Genomic DNA, 18,345 nt, shown 5'->3' with positions numbered 1-18,345 from the left:
GGTACATTAGTGTGCCCCTTACAATGGTTATACTGGGGTACATTAGTGTTCCCCCTTACATTGGTTATACTGGGGTACATTAGTGTGCCCCTTACATTGGTTATACTGGGGTACATTAGTGTGCCCCCTTACATTGGCTATACTGTGGTACATTAGTGTGCCCCTTACAGTGGCTATACTGGGGTACATTAGTGTGCCCCCTTACATTGGCTATACTGGGGTACATTAGTGTGCCCCTTACAGTGGTTATACTGGGGTACATTAGTGTGCCCCCTTACATTGGCTATACTGGGGTACATTAGTGTGCTCCTTACAGTGTTTATACTGGGGTACATTAGTGTGCCCCCTTACACTGGTTATACTGGGGTACATTAGTGTGCCCCCTTGCACTGCCTATACTGGGGTACATTAGTGTGCCCCCTTACAGTGGTTATACTGGGGTACATTAGTGTGCCCCCATACAGTGGTTATACTGGGGTACATTAGTTTGGCTCCTTACATTGGCTATACTGGGGTACATTAGTGTGCCCCTTACACTGGTTATATTGGGGTATATTAGTGTGCCCCCTTACAGTGGTTATACTGGGGTACATTAGTGTGCCCCTTACAGTGGTTATACTGGGGTACATTAGTGTGCCCCCTTACATTGGTTATACTGGGGTACATTAGTGTGCCCCTTACAGTGGTTATACTGGGGTACGTTAGTGTTCCCCCTTACATTGGTTATAGTGGGGTACGTTAGTGTGCCCCCTTACAGTGGTTATACTGGGGAACATTAGTGTGCCCCCTTACAGTGGTTATACTGGGGTACGTTAGTGTGCCCCCTTACATTGATTATACTGGGGTACATTAGTGTGCCCCCTTACATTGGCTATACTGGGGTACATTAGTGTGCCCCCTTACAGTGGTTATACTGGGGTACATTAGTGTGCCCCTTACAGTGGTTATACTGGGGTACATTAGTGTGCCCCCTTACATTGGTTATACTGGGGTACATTAGTGTGCCCCCTTACAGTGGTTATACTGGGGTACGTTAGTGTTCCCCCTTACAGTGGTTATACTGGGGTACATTAGTGTGCCCCTTATATTGGCTATACTGGGGTACATTAGTGTGCCCCTTACAGTGGTTATACTGGGGTACATTAGTGTGCCCTCTTACATTGGCTATACTGTGGTACATTAGTGTGCCCCCTTACAGTGGTTATACTGGGGTACATTAGTGTGCCCCTTACAGTGGTTATACTGGGGTACATTAGTGTGCCCCCTTACATTGGTTATACTGGGGTACATTAGTGTGCCCCCTTACAGTGGTTATACTGGGGTACGTTAGTGTGCCCCCTTACATTGGTTATACTGGGGTACGTTAGTGTGCCCCCTTACAGTGGTTATACTGGGGTACATTAGTGTACCCCCTTACAGTGGTTATACTGGGGTACGTTAGTGTGCCCCCTTACAGTGGTTATACTGGGGTATATTAGTGTGCCCCCTTACAGTGGTTATACTGGGGTACATTAGTGTGCCCCCTTACAGTGGTTATACTGGGGTACATTAGTGTGCCCCCTTACATTGGTTATACTGGGGTACATTAGTGTGCCCCTTACAGTGGTTATACTGGGGTACGTTAGTGTTCCCCCTTACATTGGTTATACTGGGGTACGTTAGTGTGCCCCCTTACAGTGGTTATACTGGGGAACATTAGTGTGCCCCCTTACAGTGGTTATACTGGGGTACGTTAGTGTGCCCCCTTACATTGATTATACTGGGGTACATTAGTGTGCCCCCTTACATTGGCTATACTGGGGTACATTATTGTGCCCCTTATATTGGCTATACTGGGGTACATTAGTGTGCCCCTTACAGTGGTTATACTGGGGTACATTAGTGTGCCCTCTTACATTGGCTATACTGGGGTACATTAGTGTGCCCCCTTACAGTGGTTATACTGGGGTACATTAGTGTGCCCCTTACAGTGGTTATACTGGGGTACATTAGTGTGCCCCCTTACATTGGTTATACTGGGGTACATTAGTGTGCCCCCTTACAGTGGTTATACTGGGGTACGTTAGTGTGCCCCCTTACATTGGTTATACTGGGGTACGTTAGTGTGCCCCCTTACAGTGGTTATACTGGGGTACATTAGTGTACCCCCTTACAGTGGTTATACTGGGGTACGTTAGTGTGCCCCCTTACAGTGGTTATACTGGGGTATATTAGTGTGCCCCCTTACAGTGGTTATACTGGGGTACATTAGTGTGCCCCCTTACAGTGGTTATACTGGGGTACGTTAGTGTGCCCCCTTACAGTGGTTATACTGGGGTATATTAGTGTGCCCCCTTACAGTGGTTATACTGGGGTACATTAGTGTGCCCCCTTACATTGGTTATACTGGGGTACGTTAGTGTGCCCCCTTACGTTGGTTATACTGGGGTACATTAGTGTGCCCCCTTACATTGGTTATACTGGGGTACGTTAGTGTGCCCCCTTACATTGGCTATACTGGGGTACATTAGTGTGCCCCCTTACAGTGGTTATACTGGGGTACATTAGTGTGCCCCCTTACAGTGGTTATACTGGGGTACGTTAGTGTGCCCCCTTACATTGGCTATACTGGGGTACATTAGTGTGCCCCCTTACAGTGGTTATAGTGGGGTACATTAGTGTGCCCCCTTACAGTGGTTATACTGGGGTACATTAGTGTGCCCCCTTACATTGGTTATATTGGGGTACATTAGTGTGCCCCCTTACACTGTTTATACTGGGTTACATTAGTGTTCCCCTTACAGTGGTTATACTGGGGTACGTTAGTGTGCCCCCTTACAGTGGTTATACTGGGGTACATTAGTGTGCCCCCTTACAGTGGTTATACTGGGGTACGTTAGTGTGACCCCTTACATTGGTTATACTGGGGTACGTTAGTGTGCCCCCTTACAGTGGTTATACTGGGGTACATTAGTGTGCCCCCTTACAGTGATTATACTGGGGTACGTTAGTGTGCCCCCTTACAGTGGTTATTCTGGGGTATATTAGTGTGCCCCCTTACAGTGGTTATACTGGGGTACATTAGTGTGCCCCCTTACAGTGGTTATACTGGGGTACGTTAGTGTGCCCCCTTACAGTGGTTATACTGGGGTACATTAGTGTGCCCCCTTACAGTGGTTATACTGGGGTACGTTAGTGTGCCCACTTACAGTGGTTATACTGGGGTACATTAGTGTGCCCCCTTACAGTGGTTATACTGGGGTACGTTAGTGTGCCCCCTTACATTGGTTATACTGGGGTATATTAGTGTGCCCCCTTACAGTGGTTATACTGGGGTACGTTAGTGTGCCCCCTTACATTGGTTATATTGGGGTACATTAGTGTGCCCCTTACATTGGTTATACTGGGGTACATTAGTGTGCCCCCTTACAGTGGTTATACTGGGGTACATTAGTGTGCCTCCTTACAGTGGTTATATTGGGGTACATTAGTGTACCCCCTTACAGTGGTTATACTGGGGTACATTAGTGTGCCCCCTTACAGTGGTTATACTGGGATACATTAGTGTGCCCCCTTACAGTGGTTATACTGGGGTACATTAGTGTGCCCCCTTACAGTGGTTATACTGGGATACATTAGTGTGCCCCCTTACAGTGGTTATACTGGGGTACATTAGTGTGCCCACTTATAGAGGTTATACTGGGGTACATTAGTGTGCCCCCTTACAGTGGTTATACATGGGTACATTAGTGTGCCCCCTTACAGTGGTTATACTGGGGTACATTAGTGTTCCCCCTTATAGAGGTTATACTGGGGTACATTAGTGTGCCCCCTTATAGAGGTTATACTGGGGTACATTAGTGTGCCCCCTTACAGTGGTTATACATGGGTACATTAGTGTGCCCCCTTACAGTGGTTATACTGGGGTACATTAGTGTGCCCCCTTATAGAGGTTATACTGGGGTACATTAGTGTGCCCCCTTACAGTGGTTATACATGGGTACATTAGTGTGCCCCCTTACAGTGGTTATACTGGGGTACATTAGTTTGCCCACTTACAGTGGTTTTACTGGGGTATATTAGTGTGCCCCTTACAGTGGTTATACTGGGGTACATTAGTGTGCCCCCTTACAGTGGTTATACTGGGGTACATTAGTGTGCCCACTTATAGAGGTTATACTGGGGTACATTAGTGTGCCCCCTTACAGTGGTTATACTGGGGTACATTAGTGTGCCCCTTACAGAGGTTATACTGGGGTACATTAGTGTGCCCCCTTACAGTGGTTATACTGGGGTACATTAGTTTGCCCACTTACAGTGGTTTTACTGGGGTATATTAGTGTGCCCCTTACAGTGGTTATACTGGGGTACATTAGTGTGCCTCCTTACAGTGGTTATATTGGGGTACATTAGTGTACCCCCTTACAGTGGTTATACTGGGGTACATTAGTGTGCCCCCTTAAAGTGGTTATACTGGGATACATTAGTGTGCCCCCTTACAGTGGTTATACTGGGGTACATTAGTGTGCCCCCTTACAGTGGTTATACTGGGATACATTAGTGTGCCCCCTTACAGTGGTTATACTGGGGTACATTAGTGTGCCCACTTATAGAGGTTATACTGGGGTACATTAGTGTGCCCCCTTACAGTGGTTATACATGGGTACATTAGTGTGCCCCCTTACAGTGGTTATACTGGGGTACATTAGTGTTCCCCCTTATAGAGGTTATACTGGGGTACATTAGTGTGCCCCCTTATAGAGGTTATACTGGGGTACATTAGTGTGCCCCCTTATAGAGGTTATACTGGGGTACATTAGTGTGCCCCCTTACAGTGGTTATACATGGGTACATTAGTGTGCCCCCTTACAGTGGTTATACTGGGGTACATTAGTGTGCCCCCTTATAGAGGTTATACTGGGGTACATTAGTGTGCCCCCTTACAGTGGTTATACATGGGTACATTAGTGTGCCCCCTTACAGTGGTTATACTGGGGTACATTAGTTTGCCCACTTACAGTGGTTTTACTGGGGTATATTAGTGTGCCCCTTACAGTGGTTATACTGGGGTACATTAGTGTGCCCCTTACAGTGGTTATATTGGGGTACCATAGTATTTCCTCTTACAGTGCGCCACCCAGGTTGTGCCACTCAGGGATTGTTCACACATCGTTTTATTGCTGCGATTTTTTTTTTCTTAAAGCACCAAAAAAATAAAAAAATTAAAAAGAACCAAAAGTGACTCCTGTGTGACTCTTCAGACGTCGCCTCATTTATTCCTCGTTTAAACTTCTTTATTTTACTTCCCATTACACATAAATCCGCGGCATCTCACCAATGTTTAGCGTTATATATCACCCTTTCGCTTAAATTATTATTATTTTTTTTTTTTTTAAGAATGTACACATTGTTGTTACAAATTTAATTTTTAAACTGTTTGAATCAGTCTGTAAAGAAAGATTTGATTATACCTGAGTGTTGTGGAGCCAGTGTTTCCGTATCGCAGTAATCTGGGTGGTAATTGGCTGATTAAGCGCCTTGCACTCCATCTCTGCCTCTGTTTCTATGGAGATGTTACAGGAGCCATTATAGATGAGAACTTCATCTTCTTCCACTTTAGGGCTGAAACGAGGAAAGGGGAGGGTAGACGGGGTGTCATCAATCTTAATGAAATGCAATTATTTTTGCTCTTATTAATCATTGCGAGCCATTAGCTTGTGGCAAGTGCAGGCCACCATTTATCAAACTTTGCAAATTTCGGTAATTTTGTTTCCATTCTTTTATCGTTTATTTGTTTTTGCTGATCTGCTGCCTGTACCGCACATGTGCGAAAATATATTACACCAATTCCTATCTGTTTAACAAATCAGCCAGGATCACACACATACTAGGAACACGTGCTCCGAGCCAGGAGTCTCTTAGAAATACAAAATTGCAAAGATTACAAAGCCGAAAGCGTAATACAGTGTCGAAACAGAAAAAAAAAAGAAAGAAAAAAAGAAAAAAAAAAAAGCACGTCGTCGATAGACCGGGCACGGCGTATTGTTTCAGTGTTTAAGCTTTCCTTCTCGCCTCCAACAGAACAGTCTGGATTCCTCCAGGGCAATGGGGGAAAATTGGAATTCTTACTACGTAACTGGCTAAACCGGTCCCCAATTCCTACTGTAAAAAAATGAGGCAATTTAGGATTCCTATTCCCTCTCCTCAGTTTATTGCGATAAGATTCTCGGCAGATAGCGTGCAACATTAACTTAGTAACTTAATTAAACTTACTTAACAGCCCAGAATAAGCAGATTCGATATATGTGCTAGTTATTCTGCCAAATCAGGATTTTAACGCTTTTCTAGTGAGACACAGAAATAAGAGATGTAAGGATGTGCCAGAGATGGGCTCACTATGGGGCCGACGTATGCAGCAGATAGGTAGGATATTAATATATACTGCTCCCTTGAGTGAAAGAGGAAGAGAAAGACGCTTAAACTGTAAATAGTTATTACCGGGCAATTATTTAGGCACCTGCAGCATGGTGGCCATTAGGGGGCAGTATTGAGGTCGCAACAGTTTGGATAAAAAAAAAATAAACTGGATTATAATTTGGTATGCATGTTCAATAAATGGACAAAACCCAAGACAGAAACAAAATGAACTTACAGCTGTGGGTATGTAAACTTTTGAGCACAACTGTATATTTTGCATGAATACCAACTTACACTAAAGTTTTGTTTTTTTTTCCGATTAAGTTTCAGGTTTCTGCACTTAGTGCAGGTTAGGCTGCTTCTCACATTCTCACTCTCTCATATCAATACTAGAGGTTAGGAGCCTCCTGATTTGGGCACGCCTAAGGCTATGTGCACACTCTGCGGATTGGTGTGCGGATTTGTATCTGTGGAACCGCAGGTAAAACCGCAGGTAAAATGATGCTTTTACCTGCGGATTGGCCTGCAGTTTTCCCCTGCGGTTTATCACCTCTACAATGGAGGAGATGGTAAACGGGAGCAGAATCCACAGAAAAGAAGTGACATGTCATTTCTTTCTGCGGATTCAAAACCGCAGCTTTTCCGCAGTTAAAAATCTGCAGCGTGTGCACAGAGGAATGTAAATCCCATAGGATAACATGCTACTGCACACTGTCTGCAGAACTGCTGCAGATCCGCAGCGGATCCGCAGCAAAAACCGCAGCGTGTGCACATGGCCTTACTGAGGTGGGATGACTTTTAAGCTTTCTTTTTTTTAATTAAAAACAGTGTTTTCTAAGTACTCTGTTATTTATATGCACTGTTGATTTTACGCATTTCCTTACAGCAGGGTAAATGTTCATTCTGTTTCTATCTTAGGAAGATGCAGAAAGGTGTCTAATAAACAGGTAAGACTCATTGCCGCAGCTTTCTATTTCTTCATTATACATAGCTGGAATCTATTGCAGATAGTGCCAAAACGCGTGTTGGCATAGCTGCACGATAAACATTAAGCAATCCAATTACACTGGTATCTCAGCACTACTATTGTATTATTATTACAATTAAAAATAAGATTTGGTTGTTTAATTAATGAGAACCAAAACAATCAACATTCTTAAGGAAAAGGAAGCGTGACTCTAAGGCTATGTGCCCACGTAGTGTTTTAAAACGCTCACTAAAAACCGGACTCCTTCCCAGAAATCGTGCAATTTTTTCCGCTTGATTTCACCGCGATTTTGCCGCGATTTTCGCGTGCGATATTCAAGCACTTTCCAAGCGATTTGAAGCATCGCTTGGAAAGTGATTGACAGGTTGGTCACACTCATCAAACATAGTGTCTGACAAGTGTGACCAGGTTTTTACTATTGAGGCCGCCTATGCGGGATCAATAGTAAAAGATAGAATGTTAAAATGCTAAAAAAAAAATAAAAAAATCGGGGTATATTTACCTTCCGGCGTCCCGCGCTGCCATCCCGGCCTCAGCGTTCCCAGTAATGCCTTGCGAGACCTGTGATGACGTAGTCTCGCGTTACTTTAGCGATCTCGCGAGACCGCTAGAGTCACGCGAGACTACGTCATCACTGGACCGTGCCCCAAGGCATTACTGGGAACGCTGAGGCCGGGATGGCAGCGCGGGACGCCGGAAGGTAAATATACCCCGATTTTTTATTTTTTATTCTTTTTTTACAGTGGTATGGTACCCAGGGCCTGGAGGACAGTCTCCTCTCCTCCACACCGTGGGTACCAACCGCACATGAGACGCTTAACTTCCCGCATGGTGGGCACAGCCACATGCGGAAAGTCAGCGATTCTCATGCATTCCTATGGGTGCGGAATCGCGGCAATTCTTTGCGATTCCGCACAAAAGAATGAGCATGCTGCGATTCTTTCCGCGATGCGATTCCGCCGCGGAAAAAAGTGCAGCATTAGCACAGCATGTGCGGAATGCCATAGGAATGCATGGGGGGGGCGTTCTGTACATGATTTTTAAACGTTTTCGCGCCGAAAATCGCGGCAAAAACGCTTAAAAATCGCTACGTGGGCACACAGCCTAAAGGGCCTGTCACACTAAGCGAGATCGCTGTGCGTGACATCCAGCAGCGCCCCCCCCCCCCCCCGCCGGGTATCGCTGATCGTGCTAGATGGTCATGGGCCGTTTTTTCATCGCAGGTCTACTGCTGGCCAGCGCGCATCGCTGCGTGTGGCAGCGGGAGCCAGCGACGCTGCACGCTGGTATCCAACGTAAACATCGGGTTTCTAAGAGCCGATGTTTCTTTCTCTCTTACTCTCCTTTCTTTCTCTCTCTTTTTTCTTTTTTCTCTCTCTCTCTGTTTTCTCTCTTCCTTAAGGTACTGTCACACTGAGCAATGCACCAGCGATCCCGACCAGCGATATGACGCGGTCAGGATCGCTGGTGCATCGCTAAGTGGTCGCTAGTGAGCTGCCACACAGGCAGATCTCACCAGCGACATCGGGTCACTACTTACCTGTCACACCAGGCGATCCTACGTCCTCCCGCCCGGCTCCACGCGTCGCTCGTCGTCACAGCATGAAGAGCCGCAGGAAGCTGACGACGAGAAGCGGTCCTGGACGTTCTCGCGCGATCAGCGATTACCAGCGGGGGAGCCGGACGTAGGTAAGTATCAGACACAGCGATATCGCTTAGTGTGACATACCCTTTAGTGCCAGCCACTGTGCCCTCAGTACCAGTCAGTGTGATCAGCAGTGCTAAATGGGTGCGATTAGGCGTGGCCCAAATTTGCAGTCTTTGTCCCTCTTTCCCTTCTTCAAAAGTTGTGAGGTATGATAGGGGCGGCTATGACCAGGGGGTCTGGTTGCCCAATGGATAGCAGTTCTGCCAGGAATTCTGCCACCATGCGCACAAAAGGGGACAGAGATTTGGGAGGAGTACTGTACCTAAAAGCAATAAATAGGACTGAGCTGAAATACTGGGCACAGCTCTGACTACATGTTATATAGTCGTGTTAATCTCCTCTCACTTCTTGTAACCTACAAGTGTACAAAGATATTATATAGTCACCATGTGAGTAGTGGGCCTGTGTAACTTCAAATGCCAGGGCTGAATTTTAGTCCCAGTCCGGCCCTGCCAGTGTTACAGGCTGCCCGCTTCTGCTTCCAGGAGGGAAAACAACTGCATCAGCAGGCAGCTCAGTGTGAACAGAAGCACACACTTCAGACTGCAGCAGAGGCACCACAGGTCCCAGAATTCCCCACACAGGAGCAGGACAGTGTATGTGAGACTGTTTGTGCTGATGAGGCTGAAGCACAGACTGTGGCTGGTGATGCTGTGCCCATGGGGTCGGGGGTTGGAGGGGTTTCACATTCTGTAATGGACGTCGCACTGTCTGATAATGATGCTGCTCATGATAATGTGAATGATATGTGTGACTATCCCCCTTTGCCATCCAGTCGACAAGGTGTGACAGCCCCCCCTGCTGCAGGCCCTCTCCCTGTCAGTCAGCCCAGTGTTAGAACAAAACCGTTGGCACAACCCTGGTAACCGGAGGTGGTGCACAAGTAGGATCCCAATCCGTGAACTTCAATTTATATAGACTTGGCACACACCTAAGAGCTCACAGTACAACTTATTGTACATTGATGAAGGTCCTAGACCGAAACGTCTGTATGTATGTACTGCAATTCATTAAAACCACCTTTCTGCATCAGAATCTTTTTGGTGTGTGCCAAGTCAGCCCAGTGTGACCCGGCAGGTGCCCCCCAGGAATGCCTGGAGCCGCGGCGCCCCATCCTTCACTTCCAGCGCCAGGTATACCGGCCAGACATTCAAACGCATTAATGTGGTGCGGTTTAAATACATAGGCGCCAAGGAGGATCTGCCACAACGCAGGTATGTGGTGAGAGAGCTGCTCTGCGGCCAGATGGGGTTTGTGGTAAATGAGATCCTGGCAGTGTCTAATCTTCAGGACAGGCAGGGCTACGAGGTCAGCTTCAAGCTCATGTCTGACCTGGATAGATTCTGGGCCAATTACCCCAAGTTCAGAGATGTTGAGGGCTGGAATAAGTTTGTGTTGGTTCCTATCTCCAGACCAGACACTGTCACAGTAAACATCACCTTCTGGAACGAGGCCGTTCCTCCACAGGACATCGAGGTGTGGCTCCGGAGACACTGTGACCTCGTCTCTGGACTCACCAAGGTCAGAGATGAGGATAGTATCTGGACAATGGGGTGACGGGTCTTGGGGAAACTGCGGCAATATGAGAACATCACTGCCCACTTACCCAACTCCTTCTTCATTGGGAGGGAGAAGGGAAGGTGTTATTATCCCGGGCAACCCAGAAAATGCTTCAAATGTGGAGGGAAAGGTCATCTGGCTAACGCCTGTACTGTGTTGAAGTGCAGTCTGTGTGGGGCAATCGCCAATCGGCCATGTCACTGCAGACTGCCGGGACGTCAGGTGCAACCTCTGTGGTAAGATGGGCCACCCTCACAGGGACTGTCCAGACGCCTGGCACAACATCTGCAGAGTCTTCTCTGATGAGTTAGTGATGGCAGGGGCAGAGGCTCAGGAGGATGAGGATGTGGTGGCAGGGACGCATGGGGAGGAGGAGTTAATGTCAGGAGAGATGCTGACCAGCTCAGATGCCCACCAGGAGTCCACTAAGGCAGCACCAGAGAAGCAGGGTGCAGAGGGGAACATGGACGTCGTCCATCAGGTCCAACAGCCTCAGATAGCCCCCCTTCAGCATCACTGTCTGTATCTGATGACTGTAGCATTAATCAAAATAAAAGGAAGAAAAAGAACACATCCTCCCGTAAACCTGAGGCAGAATATGACACTGGTCAGATTGCTAGTAAGAAGGTTCAGAATTCTGCTGGAGTGATGGTCGTGTCCAACAAGTATGGAGTTTTATCTGAGTCTAATGATGACGATTATGAGAAAGAGTTGAGGAAAGTTGATGCTGAGTGTGACGGGGACATAGGAGACCATCCCCCGCCAAAGCGGACGCCCTTATCTGTAGGCCCTCAGGTAGAGTCTGACATGGACACCGGTGGTGAACAGAACAGAGAGGGAATGGCGTTCCGCTCCTTCTTTCTGGTCACTGGCAGTGGAGCCTTACGCCGGGGTCGCTGTCCTGTTTAACACCAATGATGTGACTGTGCATAGGATGACGGAGATGGTCATGGGAAGATGTCTGGTCCTGGAAGTCACTATCCATGGTAGGCGACTCCGGCTTATTAACATCTAGGGCCACAGACGGTGACTGACAGGATCCAGCTGTTTAATGACGTCAAGCCTTACCTCTTCACTTCTCTTCCAGTGGTGATGGTGGGGGACTTTAATGCCATACTGACATCGGGTGACAGCTCCTCAGACAGGACAGTGACCAGGGACAGTAAGGTCCTACATAATGTCATAATGGAGGCAGGACTGACTGACGTTTTCACACAGGGTATTCATGTTCCAATAGGAGCAGTAGGATAGATTTTGCATTTGTGAGGCCTACTGAGACTGTCAGTGCCCTGGGTGAGAAGGTTGTCCATTACTCTGATCACCTTGTGCTTCTCTCTGGGGATCTCTAACCGTTCGGACATTGGTAGAGGGCTTTCGAAGCTCAATTCCAGTCTCCTGGATGATGCCTATATTCAGAGTTGTGTTCACTCCCTTATCCAGCTTCATCTAGATAGGGTTGACTTCTATGACAACATGACCGACTGGTGGGAGGACGTCAAGGAGGATATCAGATCCCTCTTAAAGAGACTGTCAGTTAATAAAGGGAGGAATAAGTACAGCCAGTACCTAAAGCTGCACAAAGAATTGGAGTCACTGTATTCGGCGAGCGGGGATGACAAAGTGAAGATCGACCGGCTGAAATCTGAGATAAGGCAGTATCAGTATAGCAGGTATACCTCCCTGGTTCTTGAATGGGATTATGGGTCCTTAGGGGCCCCGGATCCCTTTGAGAATTGCAGGGAGAAGGTGGCCAAAAAAATGGTCACATGTCTCATTGACTCCCAGGGTGTATGGCAGGATTCACGGGAGGGTATGTTAGAGGTGGTGAGATCTTATTATGCTGACTTGTTTCAGAGGACCGTTTTGGATAAAGATAAAATGGCTCAATTCTTGGAGGCAACTGCAGTGCCTGATAGTAATGATCTGGACATTTCTCCTTTGACAGCAGAATTAACGGTGGAGGAAGTTAAGGAGGCTATTGATAAGTTATATCTGAAGAAGGCACCAGGTCCAGATGGTATAACGGCAGAATTTTATAAGAAATTCAGAAACCTCCTGACTCCAATCCTCGAGGATGTGTGTAGAAATTGTCTAGAAAATCTCTTGATGCCTCCATCCATGAGAGTGTCCTCGTTAATTCTGCTGTCTAAAGGTAAAGAGCCAAGCGACATCAAGAACTGGAGGCCGATTGCCTTCTTGAATGTGGACAGGAAGATTCTAGCAAACATCCTATTTTCTAGATTAGTCTGTTTGTCCCCGGCACTGTTGGCAGGCTCTCAGTTTGGCACAGTAAAAGGGCGGAACATCTCTGGAGCAGTCATCTCGATACGGGAGATGTTTGAGAGATGTAAAGCTCTGCGGTGTGGGAGATATGTTGTTAGTCTGAACCAGGCAAAAGCCTTTGACAGGGTTGATCATGACTATCTGTGGGCCACTTTGTCGAAGGACGGTATTCCAGGACAATTTGTGGATTGACTGAAGACGTTGTACAGAGAGGCGGTGAGCTTTCCTCTGATTAATGGTTGGCAGGGTTACACTTTTGGAGTTGGGGCGGGGGTGAGGCAGGGCTGCCCACTGAGTCCGCTCCTCTATGTTTTTGCCCTAGACCCGTTTCTGAGGTCACTGCAGGAGTGCGATTTTCAGGGGGTGCCGGTCCCCCACTGCCTGCCTCTGAATGTTATTTCCTATGCGGATGATGTGACGTTGGTGATCTCCAATCCTCGAGAGGTACAGATGTTATCTGAGTCCATCAGAAGCTACTCAAAGGCCTCGGGTCTCTGATCAACCTTGAAAATTGTCAAGCTCTGTGGACATTAGATACTGAGCCCAGCTTTGATCTGCCGCAGTTTTCCAAAGCCTCCACCCATATTAAGATCTTAGGGGTTAAATTTGGGAGGGATGATAATGCCACGCTAAATTGGAAGGAGAAATTGGAAACCGGAAATGCAAAGGTTCAGCGATGGAAGGACTGGAGGCTGACATACAGAGAAAGGGTCAAAATGGTGAAGACCTACTTGGTCCCCGTTTTCTTGTATGTCTCTGTCATTTTCCCTTTGCCAGAATCTTTCTCAGCGAGGCTCTTCAGCCTGTTCTTCCAGCTCTTGTGGGGGAATAGGTTGAACCTAATTAAGAGGGGAATAACGTACCTAAGGCGGAGAAAGGGTGGGTTGGATATGTTGAATCCAAGGCTTTTCTTTGACTCCTTGTTTCTAAAGGTGAATTTTGGGAACATGGACTCAAACAGTAGCTCCCTGTGGGTAAATAGTATCAGGTACTGGATATTGCCTTTTGCAGAATCTTGGGTGCGAGGCGGCAGTCTCAAGAGGAGGAAATGAACAGATGACCACCTCCCCCAGTATCTGGACTATGGTCTGAAGTGTGTTAGAAGGTGGGGACAGGAGAAGTCTTACATTGAGAGCAGTACCAGAAGAGACCTGTATGCTCGTGTATGTAGGACTTTCTTCTACTCTCCACTGGCCCTGAGAGATTGTGTCACCACCACCCTGCAGGAAAGCCTTAGGTTCCTAAACGGGAAACGACTTCCTCCTAAACTGTTTGATGTCACTTGGCTTTCACTGCATAGTCGGCTCTTTGTCAGGGGGAACCTGAAACTTCTGTGTGTCTCTGATCGGAATTATCCCGTTGGTTGTCAGGAGGAGGAGACTATGGAGCACTTTATATGTGATTGCTGGGGAGGGAGGAAGATCTGGGAGGAAGTGTAAGCTAATCTAAAAATCCCCAGACTGCGGAGCCTAAGGTACCCTGACATAATCTATGGTGTCCCCTCCACTGTTAGTGACATCGACAGAGAGACGATGTACATTATAATCAGTGTCATCAAATACTATCACTGGCACATGAGAACCCGGGTGTCACTGCACAATGAGCCCTTCGATCACACCGCTGCCGCCAATCAGGTTATGTCAGAACTCCGGTGGATAAAATCACTGGAAGTTGGAAGGAGTCCAGGAAACACAACGTTATGGAGAAACGTAAAATTCAGTTAGGAAATATGATTTTTTTTTCTAACTTTCCCTTGGTGTGGACACTTTAATTTATTTATGAATATGATCTGATTTAGTGCTGTGTATATATAACCTAAGTGATTTTTGTTTTATTATATTGTATTTATGTTTGGTTTTATAATAAAAATTGCCCCTCTGTACAAGACTATAACTACTATAATACTGCTCCTATGTACAAGAATATAACTACTATAATACTGCCCCCTATGTACAAGAATATAACTACTATAATACTGCCCCCTATGTACAAGAATATAACTACTATAATACTGCCCCTATGTACAAGAATATGACTACTATAATACTGCCCCTATGTACAAGAATATAACTACTATAATACTGCCCCCTATGTACAAGACTATAACTACTATAATACTGCTCGTATGTACAAGAATATAACTACTATAATACTGCTCTCTATGTACAAGAATATAACTACTATAATACTGACCCCTATGTACAGGAATGTAACTACTATAATACTGCGTGCTAGCTGTGAGGTTGTGTGTCAGTGGTTCTCCTGATGTCTGGAGCAAGCCCAGGGAGGGGCCACCCTGGGCGGGGAAGCTCCCCTGGCAAGGCCCAGGCTTCCCGGCCTACACTGGGACTAGCCTCCCAGACTTCTACTAATGGGAATGTTAATCCCAAAGCCACTGTGAGTCCAGTGAATGCAGTGAGTCAAAGCTGCAGCAGTTCGGTGAAGGAGGAAAAGGTTGTGACCAAAGTTTTGGGAGGAAAACCTTCTCCAGTTCCAGGAAAGAAGCAAGAAGGAAAAGTGTTGGTGAGTGATGTAAACCAGCTGAATGTGAAGTCTTGTAGCTCCCCAGTCAGTAAGCAGCTCCTGCCAGGTGCACAGGTGAGATCGGCCCCAGCTGTGCAGATCACCTCTCCTGCTCCCAGGCAGAGACGGACGTCTTTGGAAAGGCAGACAATGCAGGAGAACCTACAGCAACATAGCCGTATGGCACGGTCAGGACGCACACGGTCACAGTCAAGTGGCAGCGATAAACCTGCTGCGGAGCCTGCATCCAGCCAAGGGGCCACAAAACCAACCGTGGTGGACCCGCACAAGACTGTCTTCAAAACCCCTGTACCCGTGGTCAAGACTAATCCTGTGGGGCCGGCGCGTGCACCCGAGCTGCAGCTAGCGGATGAGATACCGGGACTTGTCCGAAAACTGGGTGAGCTACAGCAGCAAAAAAAAGCGCTGCAAATGGAAGTAGACTTTATCTATAACCTAAAGACCACTAATCCTGCCAGTAATGACGCCTATGACCTGAGACTGAACACACTGGGTGTACAGCTGGCGAGTGTTGTGCAGGACACTGAGTCTGTGCTGGAGAGCATGGGGCCCCTGGCAGAGACCTACAGGAACCGCGAGCGGTTCGCCTCCTACAAGCAGGACTGCGCTGTAGAGGCCAGGACCCCTGATGTTCAGGACGGGACCCCCCAGCAGCAGACACGGCCAGTGTTACAGGCTGCCTGCTTCTGCTTCCAGGAGGGGAAACAGCTGCAGCAGCAGGCAGCTCAGTGTGAACAGGAGCATACACTTCAGACGCCAGCAGAGGCACCACAGGTCCCAGAATGCCCCACACAGGAGCAGGACAGTGTATGTGAGACTGTTTGTGTTGATGAGGCAGCCGAGTGTGAACAGGAGCACATACTGCAGACTCCAGCAGAGGCACCACTGGTCCCAGAATGCCCCACACAGGAGCAGGACAGTATACGTGAGACTGTTTGTGTTGATGAGGCAGCCGAGTGTGAACAGGAGCACATACTGCAGACTCCAGCAGAGGCACCACTGGTCCCAGAATGCCCCACACAGGAGCAGGACAGTATATGTGAGACTGTTTGTGCTGATGAGGCCGAGGCTGAGGCTGAAGCACAGACTGTGGCTGGTGATGCTGTGCCCATGGGGTCGGGGGTCGGAGGAGTTTCACATTCTGTAATGGACGTTGCACTGTCTGATAATGATGCTGCTTATGATAATGTGCATGATATGTGTGATTATCCCCCTTTGCCATCTAGTCCACAAGGTGTGACAGCCCCCCCTGCTGCAGGCCCTCTCCCTGTCAGTCAGCCCAGTGTGACCCGGCAGGTGCCCCCCAGGAATGCCTGGAGCCACGGCGCCCCATCCTTCACTTCCAGCGCCAGGTATACCGGCCAGACATTCAAACGTATTAATGTGGTGCGGTTTAAATACATAGGTGCCAAGGAGGATCTGCCACAACGCAGGTATGTGGTGAGAGAGCTGCTCTGCGGCCAGATGGGGTTTGTGGCAAATGAGATCCTGGCAGTGTCTAATCTTCAGGACAGGCAGGGCTACGAGGTCAGCTTCAAGCTCATGTCTGACCTGGACAGATTCTGGGCCAATTACCCCAAGTTCAGAGATGCTGAGGGCTGGAATAAGTTTGTGTTGGTTCCTATCTCCAGACCAGACACTGTCACAGTAAACATCACGTTCTGGAATGAGGCCGTTCCTCCACAGGACATCGAGGTGTGGCTCCGGAGACACTGTGACCTCGTCTCTGGACTCACCAAGGTCAGAGATGAGGATGGTATCTGGACAATGGGGTGGCGGGTCTTGGTGAAATTACGACAATGTAATAACATCACTGCCCACTTACCCAACTCCTTCTTCATTGGGAGGGAGAAGGGAAGGTGTTATTATCCCGGGCAACCCCGAAAGTGTTTCAAATGTGGAGGGAAAGGTCATCTGGCTAACACCTGTACTGTGGTGAAGTGCAGTCTGTGTGGGGCAATCGGCCATGTCGCTGCAGACTGCCGGGACATCAGTTGCAACCTCTGTGGTAGGATGAGCCACCCTCACAGGGACTGTCCAGACGCCTGGCACAACATCTTCAGAGTCTTCCCTGATGAGTTAGTGATGGCAGGGGCAGAGGCTCAGGAGGATGAGGATGTGGTGGCAGGGACCCATGGGGAGGAGGAGTTAATGTCAGGAGAGATGCTGACCAGCTCAGATGCCCACCAGGAGTCCACGCAGGTAGCACCAGAGAAGCAGGGTGCAGAGGGGAACATGGAGGTCGTCCATCAGGTCCAGCAGCCTCAGGTACCCCCCCCCTTCAGCATCGCTGTCTGTATCTGATGACTGGAGCATTAATAATAATAAAAGGAAGAAAAAGAACACATCCTCCCGTAAACCTGAGGCAGAATGTGACACTGGTCAGATTGCTAGTAAGAAGGTTCAGAATTCTGCAGGAGTGATGGTCGTGTCCAACAAGTATGGAGTTTTATCTGACTCCAATGGTGACGATTATGAGGAAGAGTTGAGGAAAGTTGATGCTGAGTGTGACAGGGACATAGAGGACTATCCCCCGCCAAAGCGGAAGCCCTTATCTGTGGACCCTCAAGTAGAGTCTGACATGGACACCAGTGGTGGACAGAACATCTCTGACTCATGATGATGGCTGTTACTCTGCTCCTTCTATATTGTGCTGTGATGGCGGGGTTCTCATTGACAGTGACCTCGAGCAATGTGAATAGCATTAAGCTGAGGAGAACTAGACACGCGGTGTATGAACATCTCAAATATCTGACCACAGATGTCATCTTCCTGCAGGAGACACGACTGACATCTCTGGGACTTATGAGAGAGGCTGAGAGGGAATGGCGGTCCGGTCCATCTTTCTGGTCACTGGCTCTGGAGC

The 18,345-nt window shown here is 47.9% G+C and overlaps 1 protein-coding gene across 1 annotated transcript in view; it reads right to left on the bottom strand.

The window, feature by feature from the left end:
- Nucleotides 1-5,444: 5,444 nt before the first annotated feature.
- LOC141098643 (fibrocystin-like) overlaps nt 5,445-18,345 on the bottom strand; it is a 100,576-nt gene continuing 87,675 nt past the window's right edge. The window contains exon 7 of the mRNA XM_073586613.1: nt 5,445-5,601. Within this exon, the coding sequence (XP_073442714.1) occupies nt 5,445-5,601 (157 nt within the window). The remainder of the gene's footprint in view (nt 5,602-18,345) is intronic.

This window comes from Dendrobates tinctorius, unplaced genomic scaffold (genome assembly GCF_039654945.1).
Source record: "Dendrobates tinctorius isolate UK_male_01 unplaced genomic scaffold, ASM3965494v1 ptg000093l, whole genome shotgun sequence".
Classification (NCBI taxonomy): Eukaryota; Metazoa; Chordata; class Amphibia; order Anura; family Dendrobatidae; genus Dendrobates; species Dendrobates tinctorius.
This window is presented reverse-complemented; position numbering and strand designations above follow the sequence as displayed.